Here is a 13,088-nt window from a genome sequence, read left to right on the forward strand (position 1 = left end):
GAAAACTACATATTGATACGACTTTCATCGATGATGAATACCAATAACTAGATTTTCAACATGGTCACCACAGTGGTCAAATTTGCAGTCAGTTTGGCACCATTTTTATTAAAGATAAAAAAAACATGACAAGAAATCATCTCATGAAAATCCAATGCTGATATGACTTTCTGTTTAGGCAGAATAGTGATAACAAGACTTTCAATGTGGCTGCTATGGTGGCCATACTGGATGTCAGTTGTCAGTCACCATTTTCATTAAGGATCAATATGTTACCATACAAAGTCATTTGGTGAAAACTCCATGTCACTCTGACCAGGCATCAAGGAATATTAGTGATAAGATTTTCAAGTTGATGACCATGACAGCCACATTTCAGGTCAGGTAAAAACCATTTTTATTAAGGACTCTAAAGACATCATTAGAAGTCTTCTGGTGAAATCCCCATGATGATTTGACCATCCATCTTGAAAAACTGGCAATAAAAAGATTTTTAACATGAGCACAATTTTTATTTAGGACCAACTAAACATCAACAAAGTTTCGAATTTAAACCCATGTCAATATGACTTTCTGTTCAGAAGGAGTCGCTGTATGATTTTCAAGATGGCTGCCATGGTGGCCATACTGGATGTCAGACTGGCAGCATCTTCTTTCAGGACTAAATAGATACCATGTTAAGTCTTTATGTGAAATCCCCATGCTGATGTAACAAAACCATCAAGATGGCCAATGTGGCATCCATACTGGATGTCCAAGAAGCACATGGGATGAATGTGTGTGTAAAGTTTCATGGCAATCTTCCAAATAGTGTAGAAGGAGTATCAATAACAAACTAACTGATGGATGGATGATGGAAAACGGGCCATTCCATAAATTCTTCTAGCCTGTAACCAGTAAAGCAAAAAATCACAGTAACACAAAGATGCATTCTGCTTTGGGATGACAATAACTAACAGTTGCTAAGAGCACAGTCATTTGTTGATATATCTTCAGATGATGGTCACAACATGTACAAATATTCATGGGGAATCATTAAATCAGTGTAGATATGTCAAGGTTACAACATGTACAAATATTCATGGAGATTCATTGAAATCAATGTGATATGTCAAGGTCATAACATGTATAAATATTCATGGAGTTTTGAAATCAGTGATATGTCAAGGTCATAACATGTACAAAATTTCATGGAGATTTACTGAAATATGTGTTGACATATCAAGGTCATAACAGGTACAAAGTTGCATGAGGATTCATTGAAATCAGTGCATTCACAAGATTATGTATCTGATATTTGTATTTTCAGATAAAGGTCACAACATGTATGAAATTTCTAGTGAATTCATTGAAATCAGTGTTGATATGTCAAGGTCATAACATGTACAAAATTTCATGGGGATTTATTGAAATCTGTGTTGATATGCCATGGTCATAACATGTACAAAATTTCATGGGGATTTATTGAAATCTGTGTTGATATGCCATGGTCATAACATGTAAAAAATTTCATGGGGATTTATTGAAATCTGTGTTGATATGCCATGGTCATAACATGTACAAAGTTTCATGGGGATTTATTGAAATCTCTGTTGATATGCCATGGTCATAACATGTACAAAATTTCATGGGGATTTATTGAAATCTGTGTTGATATGCCATGGTCATAACATGTACAAAATTTCATGGGGATTTATTGAAATCTGTGTTGATATGCCATGGTCATAACATGTACAAAATTTCTAGTAGATTCATTGAAATCAGTGTTGATATGTCAAGGTCATAACATGTACAAAGTTTCATGGGGATTTATTGAAATTTGTGCATTCACAAGATTCTGTCACACATTACATCTAGCTGCAAGTTCAAAAGGGCAACAACAATAACAAAAGTTATCGGTGCACACTGATCTGTTGACATGCATGTTGAAATGATGATCCTAATATTTACCAAGTTCATGACAATCCACACAAAACTGTGGGACTAGTTGACCTAATAAGATTGTATGCTGAATGGAAGGATGGATGGATGAACAGAAATTCTGATATACCCATGCCTGCCTATGAAGGTGATGGTATAGGTATAATAAGGTATTTATTAAACTTCAGTTTTGATGGATAAAAATATCACAATTAATAGAAAAAAACAATACTTGTATCATATTACAGACAGACAGGAAATTCTTTAATGCACTCACAACTCATCAGTCCAATCTTTGACAACCCAAAATCTGTCAGTTTGATGTGTCCAGTTGCTGTGATGAGAAGGCTGAAAAGACATGCAAATTCATCTATTACACAACAAACTTATTTTGCAATTTTGTCAACTTTTCCACAAAAGTCATTTTTGTGGATAAAAACATTGAAACTTTATGAAACTGAGTAGTTCCCAATGAGTTCAAATGCATCTAAATGACCTAAAGTACAAATGCTAGATGGAGACATGATATGGTCTCATGCAAGAGTTGCTTCCCTTGTTTAATTTTTATTAAAAAAATTTAGCAATGGAAAAGCCATTTGTTTAAAATGAAGGTTGATTATAATTGTTTTTTTAAAAAATAGTTTGTTAGAGTGTTAACCTCCTCAGTTAATTATTCTGCATTAGAAATTAGTTGAGCATCAAGCATATCGGCAAACATTCCCTAGTTTATGATCTTTCAAAGACTGTAATACAGATTACACTTTTATCCAACATTCTACACCAATTTAAAGTGAATCCCAAGGTCACTTTTACTGTTTATTTTGTAAGAAAGGACACCACTTTTACTGTTTATTTTGTAAGAAAGGACACCACATTTACTGTTTATTTTGTAAGAAAGGACACCACTTTTACTGTTTATTTTGTAAGAAAGGACACCACTTTTGCTGTTTATTTTGTAAGAAAGGACACCACTTTTACTGTTTATTTTGTAAGAAAGGACACCACTTTTTATAAAAAGGACAATTTTACTGTTTACTTTGTAAGAAAGGACACTATTACTGTTTATTTTGTAAGAAAGGACACTTTTACTCTTTATTTTCTTAGAAAGGACACTTTTACTCTTTATTTTCTTAGAAAGGACACTTTTACTGTTTATTTTGTAAGAAAGGACACTATTACTGTTTATTTTGTAAGAAAGGACAGTTTTACTGTTTATTTTGTAAGAAAGGACACTATTACTGTTTATTTTGTAAGAAAGGACACTTTTACTGTTTATTTTGTAGGAAAGTTCACTTTTAATTTTTTTTGTAAGAAAGGACACTTTTACTGTTTATTTTGTAGAAAGTTTACTTTTACTTTTTTTTAAGAAAGACACTTTTACTGTTTATTTTGTAACAAAGAACACTTATACTTTTTATTTTGTAGGAAAGTTCACTTTTACTTTTTTTTGTATGAAAGTTTACTTTTACTTTTTATTTTGTAACATAGGACACTTCTACTGTTTATTTTGTAACAAAGGACACTTTTACTGTTTATTTTGTAGAAAGTTTACTTTTACTTTTTCTTTGTAAGAAAGGACACTTTTACTGTTTATGTTGTAAGAAAGGACACTATTACCATATAATTTCTTGAAATTAAACTCCATAAATACAAATTATCAATGATTTTTTTTCCTTTCCTGACAAAGCATTCTTGTCTGCTAAATGACACAAAGCAACAAAGTAAATGATGAAAAGTCTTTCATTTATTTAATAAACAGAATTTCAAATTTATGTTCTTCTGGGAAAATAACCTCTGAAATTTGTTGAATAATAAAGCATGATACTAGAGGGTCTTTGTTAGCCACATGTTCTTCATCCATTCATTCCACGTCAACCCATGGCATATGTATCTAGTCAAAACAGAATCTACCATTCCACTTTCTGACTTGATGCTGCTGGAAGGCAATGGTCAAATCAATGCAGCCTCCACAGAAAATGTTACATGTCACTTTCTCCAATTTTAATCTTTCACATGCAAGGTTTTCTTTTCAGTCAAGGCATGTGGACAGCATGGATATCACCATAATGAACACCTAAAACATGTAGTGAGCTGTATCAACGGCCATATTTGGCAGTAACTCTTTCATGGGCAAGACATTCAAAACATTATTTCAGCTAGTTGCATATGCCAAGGGTTAATGTGGAGGAAAGTGACTCAACAAACCCTGGTTAGGAAATATCCTATCACAAAAGTTAAAAAATTTTCATGACCTACAATTACTGCAGCATTAAGCTTGTTTAACATATTTCATTAACCAAAGAAGACGTGTGAGATCTTATTTTTTAAGTGGGATACCTACTTGTCTGGTTTCAAATCTCGGTGGACAATGCCATAACTGTGAAGATACTCCAGTGCCAAAACTGTCTCCGCAAAATACAACCTAGCAAGTAAAGGACACAATAAATTACTGAACACCTTTGCTTAGAAACCACAGTAAGTACTTAAAACATATATAATCTAACAAAAAGAGAACAATAAAGTTTAAACATGATTAACACATTTACTCAAAAAGCTGTTAAGTATTCTAATTTCTTTTCTGATGATGCCATGTCTAGCCCCACCTATCTATCATTAAAGGGATCAATATACAGGGGCATATTTGAAAACAGCATTTCCAAACTGTTCTAAAGGAACACTTATAAGTTAGCAGAGAAAATCAATGTCAACACTATTATTCTCTTTGATGATAATCTGCTAATATTCCTTGTTTCATCATCTCTGTTACTTGCTTATCATGAAGATCAATCTTTTAAAATATGATAAAGTTACGCACTGTGTGACACAAGATTATGATGTATCCATTTATTTGGTATCCAACATGTGACACAGATCATGATGTATCCACACAATTATTATCCATGATGTATCCATGCATTTAATATTCATGCATCTATACACAGTATTCATAGTTCATCCACATATTTAGTATTGTTGATGTATCAATATGTTTAGTATTCATGATGTATGCACACATTTAGTATTCAACATGTGATGCTGATGTATTATTATTCATGTATACACATATTTAGTATTCATTATGTACCCACACACTTAGTATTCAAGATGTATCTACACATTTAGTATTCACAAATAATTATGTCTTTGGAAACATGTTGACAACTGAATCTTTAAATTACACATTTAGAAAAGGTATTAATGAACAGTTTAGGTAGAAAAAATACCATTATATTTAAAAACTTAAATTTATCTTGTAAATACTGAAATCTTAGCTATACTCATACAAAATGGACTGGTTACCTGGCTAAATCAAAAGGAAGAGGTCCATTGTTCTTTAGAAGTGTGGCACAGTCTCCTCCTTCAACGTATTCCATTACCATACACAAATGACGCTGAAAAAAAAGAAAGCACATCATCAATTAGTTTAGACCGTGTTTTCTTATACTGAGAATAGGAGAGAGTACAGACCACTGAATATCAGAGGAAACGAATTTGACTCTAAAGTAAGAAATTACTGCTACAACATACACAACTGAAGATTATAGGCTATTATAAGATGTACAGCAACCAACTCTTCACTTCTACTTAGGGTTATTCCAGGAAAAAGCCCAAGGGGGGTTAGAAAGCAACGCTCTTGACTTCATAGTGGAGAATGTGAGGATTATTTCAATTCTTGTGGTTGAGCATACATTTTAATTAAAGTAATCGTGGTTGTGGGTATCATTTTTGATATTTTATTTGATCCCATAAATACTATGTTATACTTAACAACCCCATTTTTGAGATATAACAAGAAAAAAATGCTTAAATTAAATATGTTGCCTTGTGGGGCTGAACAAGTGATTGGTGGCAGCAAGGCCAGATTAAAGGTGGAGCAAAAGAAGCAGTTGCTCCAGCCTTCAAGGCAGTTAAATGATAGCGATCATGCACTGGTGGGGGTGGGGGTGCTTTTTGAAACTGCTCAAGGGGCTCCTACCACTTTAATCCAGTATTGGATGGTGGCCATGCTTGACAGTTTAGTTAAGTACAAACTAAATGATTTAATGAAAGTAGTGGCAAAGCAACCACCCAAGCAGCAGTAGTCACAGTGGGACCCAAAATCCCATCAAACAACTTTTTTTTTATTGGGAAGGAGCCCCAGAAATAAGTTATGGGAGGTAGGGTGTGGTGGGGGTAAATGGAAGTGTGCAAAGGTATTTATGATTAATATTTCAATAAGACTTTTGGAGGTAACATTTAGTGCTTAATGGAAAGGATTTACAGTGGAATAACAGCTTAAATTGTAACCAGACCTTTTGTAATCAAATCAATAGGACCATGGGACAAATTGTACCTAACTTTTGTTATTGTATATCATCAAGTTACGTTGTAAACAATGCATGATCATTTCTTAATTTGTCATAGTAACTATTTTTCGCATTCTGGTAATAAATTACATGCCATTAGGTAACATGTAGTCATCTCATATATCGATTGTAGTGGGGTACTTAATGAAATACCCTGACAAATTTACAGACTATTTAAATTTGTCATTGCTAACATTTCTGAAGTTTCTAAACAGCAAAACCTTTTAGGTCACCTTTTCTATACAACCTGGAATATGTTAATTCCTTGTAAAACAAATAAAAGTTTTGCAAAAATCACTGTGCTTTGTTAGATAATCACAGGAAATATTGTATAATATGTACCTGCAAAATAATAAAGGTATTACAAAGTATTTGTGGTGGTAGTGATACCTGCATTTTAACCAACATACATGTAAACCATTCCCTCTTTATAGAATCATCCCTATTATAGGGTGGAACTCAAACACAAAGCAGTGAAATTGCACATTTCCTATCAGTAGTGTAACTTCTCATTAAATTTAAACTTTTTATAACAACTTTTTTTGTGATGAGCTATCAAAGGATGGAATGTCCTAATATTAATTGGGCTTCAGTTCTGATACCCATTTCAATCATTTTTCTTGATAATATCGGAGGAACATTCATTTGTTTGTTAAAATTATGAAATATATAATAATTTATAATATCTTCTAAAGTATTCCTCTGCTTGCTATCCTAATTGATAGGAATCATGTACAGTTCTCATGAATGAGTCATTAAAACAATACCAAACATTACTTAAACATTATCAATACTTTGAATACTGGGACACTGACAGCTCTTTTTATGGTTTGGTCATTCATATTCCTGTTGCATCCATACATAAATATTATTTACTATTATCAACATCTTTTAGAAGTTGCAATCCCAGTTTTGACCAAACTTGGCACAAAGTTTTTTATTTTACTGATTTATTCAAATGATCCCAATCAGCCATCCAATATGAATACCATTACTACAAAGAGAAAAACCTTATAATGATGACTTCTCATGAACCAATGAACAGAAGGTGAGTGATTTCTGGTATAAGGTGAGTGATTTCAGGTCTAAGGTGAGTGACTTCAGGTCTAAGGTGGGTGATTTCAGGTATAAGGTGGGTGATTTCAGGTATAAGGTGAGTGATTTCAGGTCTAAGGTGAGTGACTTCAGGTCTAAGGTGGGTGACTTCAGGTCTAAAGTGGGTGACTTCAGGTCTAAGGTGGGTGATTTCAGGTCTAAGGTGAGTGACTTCAGGTCTATGGTGGGTGACGTCAGGTCTAAGGTGGGTGACTTCAGGTCTAAGGTGGGTGATTTCAGGTCTAAGGTGGGTGATTTCAGGTCTAAGGTGGGTGATTTCAGGTCTAAGGTGGGTGACTTCAGGTCTAAGGTGAGTGACTTCAGGTCTAAGGTGGGTGACTTCAGGTCTAAGGTGGGTGACTTCAGGTATAAGGTGGGTGACTTCAGGTCTAAGGTGGGTGACTTCAGGTATAAGGTGAGTGATTTCAGGTCTAAGGTGAGTGATTTCAGGTCTAAGGTGAGTGACTTCAGGTCTAAGGTGGGTGACTTCAGGTCTAAGGTGAGTGACTTCAGGTCTAAGGTGGGTGACTTCAGGTCTAAGGTGGGTGATTTCAGGTATAAGGTGAGTGATTTCAGGTCTAAGGTGAGTGACTTCAGGTCTAAGGTGGGTGACTTCAGGTCTAAGGTGAGTGATTTCAAGTCTAAGGTGAGTGATTTCAGGTCTAAGGTGAGTGACTTCAGGTCTAAGGTGGGTGATTTCAGGTATAAGGTGAGTGATTTCAGGTCTAAGGTGGGTGACTTCAGGTCTAAGGTGGGTGACTTCAGGTCTAAGGTGGGTGACTTCAGGTCTAAGGTGAGTGATTTCAGGTCTAAGGTGGGTGATTTCAGGTCTAAGGTGAGTGATTTCAGGTCTAAGCACAAAGACTAGATTCCATGTGAATAGTCAGATCATTATAAAGTTCAAAACCAACAACAGTGCGGTAAAGAAGCAGTGTCCTAGAACACATGATGCTCAGGAGCTATTTGAATTGACAAATCAGCCTGAAATTTAGGAAAATTTACTCAGTAATATCAACATGATGGTACAAACGTTTATTAAAGGGATGCATGCACTGTAGGACAACAGGACACAAATAACCCCAGGCACTGAACAGAGTGCTGCCCTTCCTGAAATCCATATCTGGTCATGCTTTTGAATATTGAATAATAGTTGATTAATGTACACTGCCAACGACTGTACAAGTTTATTCTGACAAAGAAATAATTGATGCTGCAGCTGGGTGAGCTGACTGTGAAGTATATGCAGTACATTCAATCAAAATTTGCAGCCAGAGCTTTTTATCTTAATTTATTCATAGAAATTGTGTACTGTATTGTCATGGAAACTTAATAAAGGAAACAACATTTGCTGGTTATCAATTCCAAAGCTATCTAGCCCTGCCTGAAACATACTGGGCATTTGACAAAAAAGATGAATGCTTAAGTCAAGCTCTTTTGATTACATTTCTAAGTGCAGTTTTGTGATTAGGCCCCTATGGGAAAATATGGAATTTGTTTTGTAACATGCAGGATCTCAATCATTAGTACCTTAATGCCAAAGCTGTTTATCTTGAAGCAGTGATCCCATTATGTGGCCAGAACAAGATGCCTTCACTTGCTATCATTCGGATGAATCTATGTCTGATGAACCCTTACATGATTTGAAGCCCAACTGGCTCTTTATGTTTAAAAATGACTAGAACATCACTAGCTTAATTACCAAGAGGTAATTATGAGGGACATTGTATTGCTCTTTTAATGTGGCAATCTGTTCCCAACTTTTTCCTCCCATCCCAAAATATTTAGTTTGTTAAAAGAACAACTATTTCAAGGAAAGGTTAACTATTAAGTGGCATTCTTCTATTGGAGAAATTTTAGCCTATGGTCATCTCAGGAGGAAAAGGAATCAACTCTGGTAAAGAGGACATCATAAACAGATTTTCATCTGGACTTTTGTCAGTTCACAGTGGGTGAAATTATGATTGCTCTGAAAGGTAAAATGTGGCCAGGTAAAATGTAGCCAGAATCAGAAAAACAAATCAGATCTTCTTTTGTTGTCCACCACACTGAAAGATAATAATGGTGATGAAAAAAAGTGTCAGTGGTTTCATTGTGAAGATTTTCAGACTGTAAAGTTTATTGTGTCAGATTACATGTATACTGTGGTCCAAACATGTATATTTGTGAACCACACATGTATATTTATGGTCTCTATTTATGGCTCATACATGTATATTTGTGGTCCATACATGTACATTTTGTGAGAGCAACACTGGTCCATAAATGTAGGGTTAAATTCACACCTTCATATGACTGCATAGTTACAATGCTAGTGCTAAAACACGTTTATGTTGATATAACTGGGGGCTTTTTGAAATTGCAATACTAAAAACTGAGACTGTTTCAAGTTCTGCATGTTATAAAAATATGAAAAATTATATTTTGTCATAGTTACTTGTGTACTGGTACAATGATACCACAACAGCTAGATGGTCCTTATTTTGATATATATATATATATATATATATATATATATACTGAATTATGTGGTAAGTCATTATATGTCCAACAGGTCATATCACTCCATTACTGGTATTTTCTTGTGGTTATGGTCTGAAGATAGTAACAGGTACATACTGTTTGGACCATTCTTCAACTATAAGCCACATTTTATATATCTTTTTTACACAAATGAAAGACTTTTTTTCTTGGTAAAATAGCCCTTTGTTCACATTTTATTTCATAGGTTCTTTCTTATTGACAGAAACATATAAAAGGCTATACTCAATAAAGAAAATCCTCAAAAGCAATGATACTCTTGTACTATAATGATAAATGTAATATAAATGTATGACTGCCAAATAGAATGATCTCTTGTACTATAATGATAAATACTGTTGTTGTTGTAGGGTTTAACGCCATTTTTCAGCACACAATAGGCTATACATGGCGGCCAGTATTAATGGTGGAGGAAGAACACGGGCAAAACCCCGGAAAGAACCACCAACCCATGAGAAGTTACTGGCAAGCTTTTTCACATACCCACCTTGGCTGAATCCGAGACTCGAACCCACGCAGATAGAGGTGAGATGGCAGTGATCCGTAATGGACAGTGCTTTAGACCACTTGGGGCCCCCCTATCGTGTGCTGAAAAATGGCGTTAACCCCTATAACAACAACAACACTTGGGACCCCTATAATGATAAATGTACTATTAATGTATGCTTGCCAAAAGCAATGATACTCTTGTACTATAATGATAAATGTACTATTAATGTATGCTTGCCAAACAGAATGATCTCTTGTGTGTGTGTGTGTGTGATTTGGATTTTTAACATAGCTTTAAAAAAAATTCAGTCAAATTGCTACGATGTCTGCAGTGTGACAGTTCTATAGTGATGTCTAGCACTGGGGCATCATGCCGCAGACATGTAGCATGATGTTACACCCAGTCACACTATCCTGATAATGCTGAGCACCAAGCAAGGCAGCTGTTAGTAACATTTTTATAAGTCTTTGGTATGACTCAGCCGGGGATCGAACCCATGGCCTTCCGCATATGAGACGGACGCTCTAACCACTATAATGATAAATGTACTATTAATGTATGCTTGCCAAAAGCAATGATACTCTTGTACTATAATGATAAATGTACAATTGATGTATGCTTACCAAACAGAATGATCTCTTGTGTGTGTGTGTGTGTGTGTGTGTGTGTGTGATTTGGATTTTTAACATAGCTTTAAAAAAAATTCAGTCAAATTGCTACAATGTCTACAGTGTGACAGTTTTATAGTGATGTCTAGCACTGGGGCATCATGCCGCAGACATGTAGCATGATGTTACACCCAGTCACACTATCCTGATACCAGGCCGACCAGTCCTAACAATAACCTCTTAATGCTGAGCGCCAAGCGAGGCAGCTGTTAGTAACATTTTTATAAGTCTTTGGTATGACTCAGCCAAGGATCGAACCCATGACCTCCCACATCTGAGATGGATGCTCTAACCACTATAATGATAAATGTACCATTAATGTATGCTTGCCAAATAGAATGATCTCTTGTACTATAATGATAATGTACAATTGATGTATGCTTACCATAAGCAATGATACTCCTGTAGTATAACTGTTAACTGTGCTATTAATATATGCTTGCCAAAAGCAATGATACTCATGTACTATAATGATAAATGTACTATTAATATGTGCTTGCCAGAAGCAATGATACTCTTGTAGTATAATGAAAAATGTACTATTAATGTATGCTTTCCAAAAGCAATGATACTTGTGTACTATAATGATAAATCTACTATTAATGTATGTTTGCCAAAAGCAATAATTCTCCTGTAGTATAAATGATAAATGTGCTATTAAAATATGCTTGCCAAAACCAATGATATTCGTGTACTATAATGATAAATGTACTATTAATGTACACTTGCCAAAAGCAATGATCTCTTGTAGTATAACGATAAATGTACTATTAATGTGCCGAGTGGTCTAAAGCGCTCTCCGTTACGGATCACTGCCATCTCACCTCTGTCTGCGTAGGTTCAAGTCTCGGATTCGGCCAATGTGGATACGTGAGAAAGCTTGCCAGTAGCTTCTCGAGGGTCGGTGGTTCTTTCCGGGGTTTTCCCGGGTTCTTCCTCCACCATTAATACTGGCCGCCATGTATAGCCTATCATGTGCTGAAAAATGGCGTTAAACCCAAATGAACAACAACAACAACTATTAATGTGTGCTTGCCAAAAGCAATGATACTCGTGTATTATAATGATAAATGTACTATTAATGTTTGCTTGCCAAAAGCAATGATAATCGTGTACTATAATGATAAATGTACTTTTAATGTATGCTTGCCAAAGCAATGATACTCCTTTAGTATCAATGATAAATGTGCTATTATAAATGTGATATTATTATATGCTTGCAAAAGCAATGATACTCATGTACTATAATGATAAATGTACTATTAATGTATGCTTTCCAAAAGCAATGATCTCTTGTAGTATAATGATAAATGTATTATTAATGTGTGCTTAAGCTTTTGAAAGTCGAGTCTTATTTTTTTAATTATTATTATGTTATTCTAATGCTGCCTATTTTGTACATTTCTTCATTCCTGGTTTAACAATTAAAACCAATAATGTTTTATTATTTTGACATTAAGTGTGTGTTTGGGATTTGTATTTTCACCGTAGCTTTAAAAAAATTCAGCCTTATCGCTACAACGTCTGCAGTGTGGCAGTTTATAGTAATGTCTAGCACTGAGGCATCATGCTGCAGACATGTAGCATTATGTCCCACCCTGTCACATTATCCTGACACCAGGCCACTTAGTGCCATTTTTATAAGTCACTGGTATGACTCTGCCAGGGTTCGAACCCTTGATCTCCTGCATCTGAAGAGGATGCTCTAACCACTAGGCCACCAGAGCAGTGTGGTCTGACAGTGACTAGTTCACTTGTACGGTGTTTCTGTTTAAATTGTTTGAAATAAAAGTTATAAATGTAGTTTTGATTTGATGGTTTGTGAGGCAGTTGTTGACCAACATACACCTAATGGCACTGTTGTAATTATGAAGTTAAACCACGACAAAATTATGAACTTTTCAGTACAATGTACTCCATCTGACAACAGGGCAAATTATTATATGCATGACAACCAAATCTGAATGGCATTCTAAATTTTGTAGGTATACAAGTGCTTATGTGGCTGAAAAACAAAATAATGTATTGTAT

At 34.9% G+C, this 13,088-nt stretch overlaps 1 protein-coding gene across 3 annotated transcripts in view; it reads right to left on the minus strand.

The window, feature by feature from the left end:
* The window catches only part of LOC149807158 (microtubule-associated serine/threonine-protein kinase 2-like), a 346,090-nt gene that overhangs the window by 42,337 nt on the left and 290,665 nt on the right, over positions 1–13,088 (minus strand). For all 3 annotated transcript variants that reach the window (XM_089962846.1, XM_089962854.1, XM_089962861.1), the window contains 3 exons: positions 5,221–5,312; positions 4,262–4,342; positions 2,198–2,268 (listed from right to left, as the gene is read on the minus strand). In XM_089962846.1, coding sequence (XP_089818972.1) covers positions 2,198–2,268; positions 4,262–4,342; positions 5,221–5,312 — 244 coding nt within the window. The remainder of the gene's footprint in view (positions 1–2,197; positions 2,269–4,261; positions 4,343–5,220; positions 5,313–13,088) is intronic.

The sequence above is a fragment of the Sinohyriopsis cumingii genome, chromosome 1 (genome assembly GCF_028554795.1).
Source record: "Sinohyriopsis cumingii isolate HCF-2022 chromosome 1, ASM2855479v2, whole genome shotgun sequence".
Classification (NCBI taxonomy): domain Eukaryota; kingdom Metazoa; phylum Mollusca; class Bivalvia; order Unionida; family Unionidae; genus Sinohyriopsis; species Sinohyriopsis cumingii.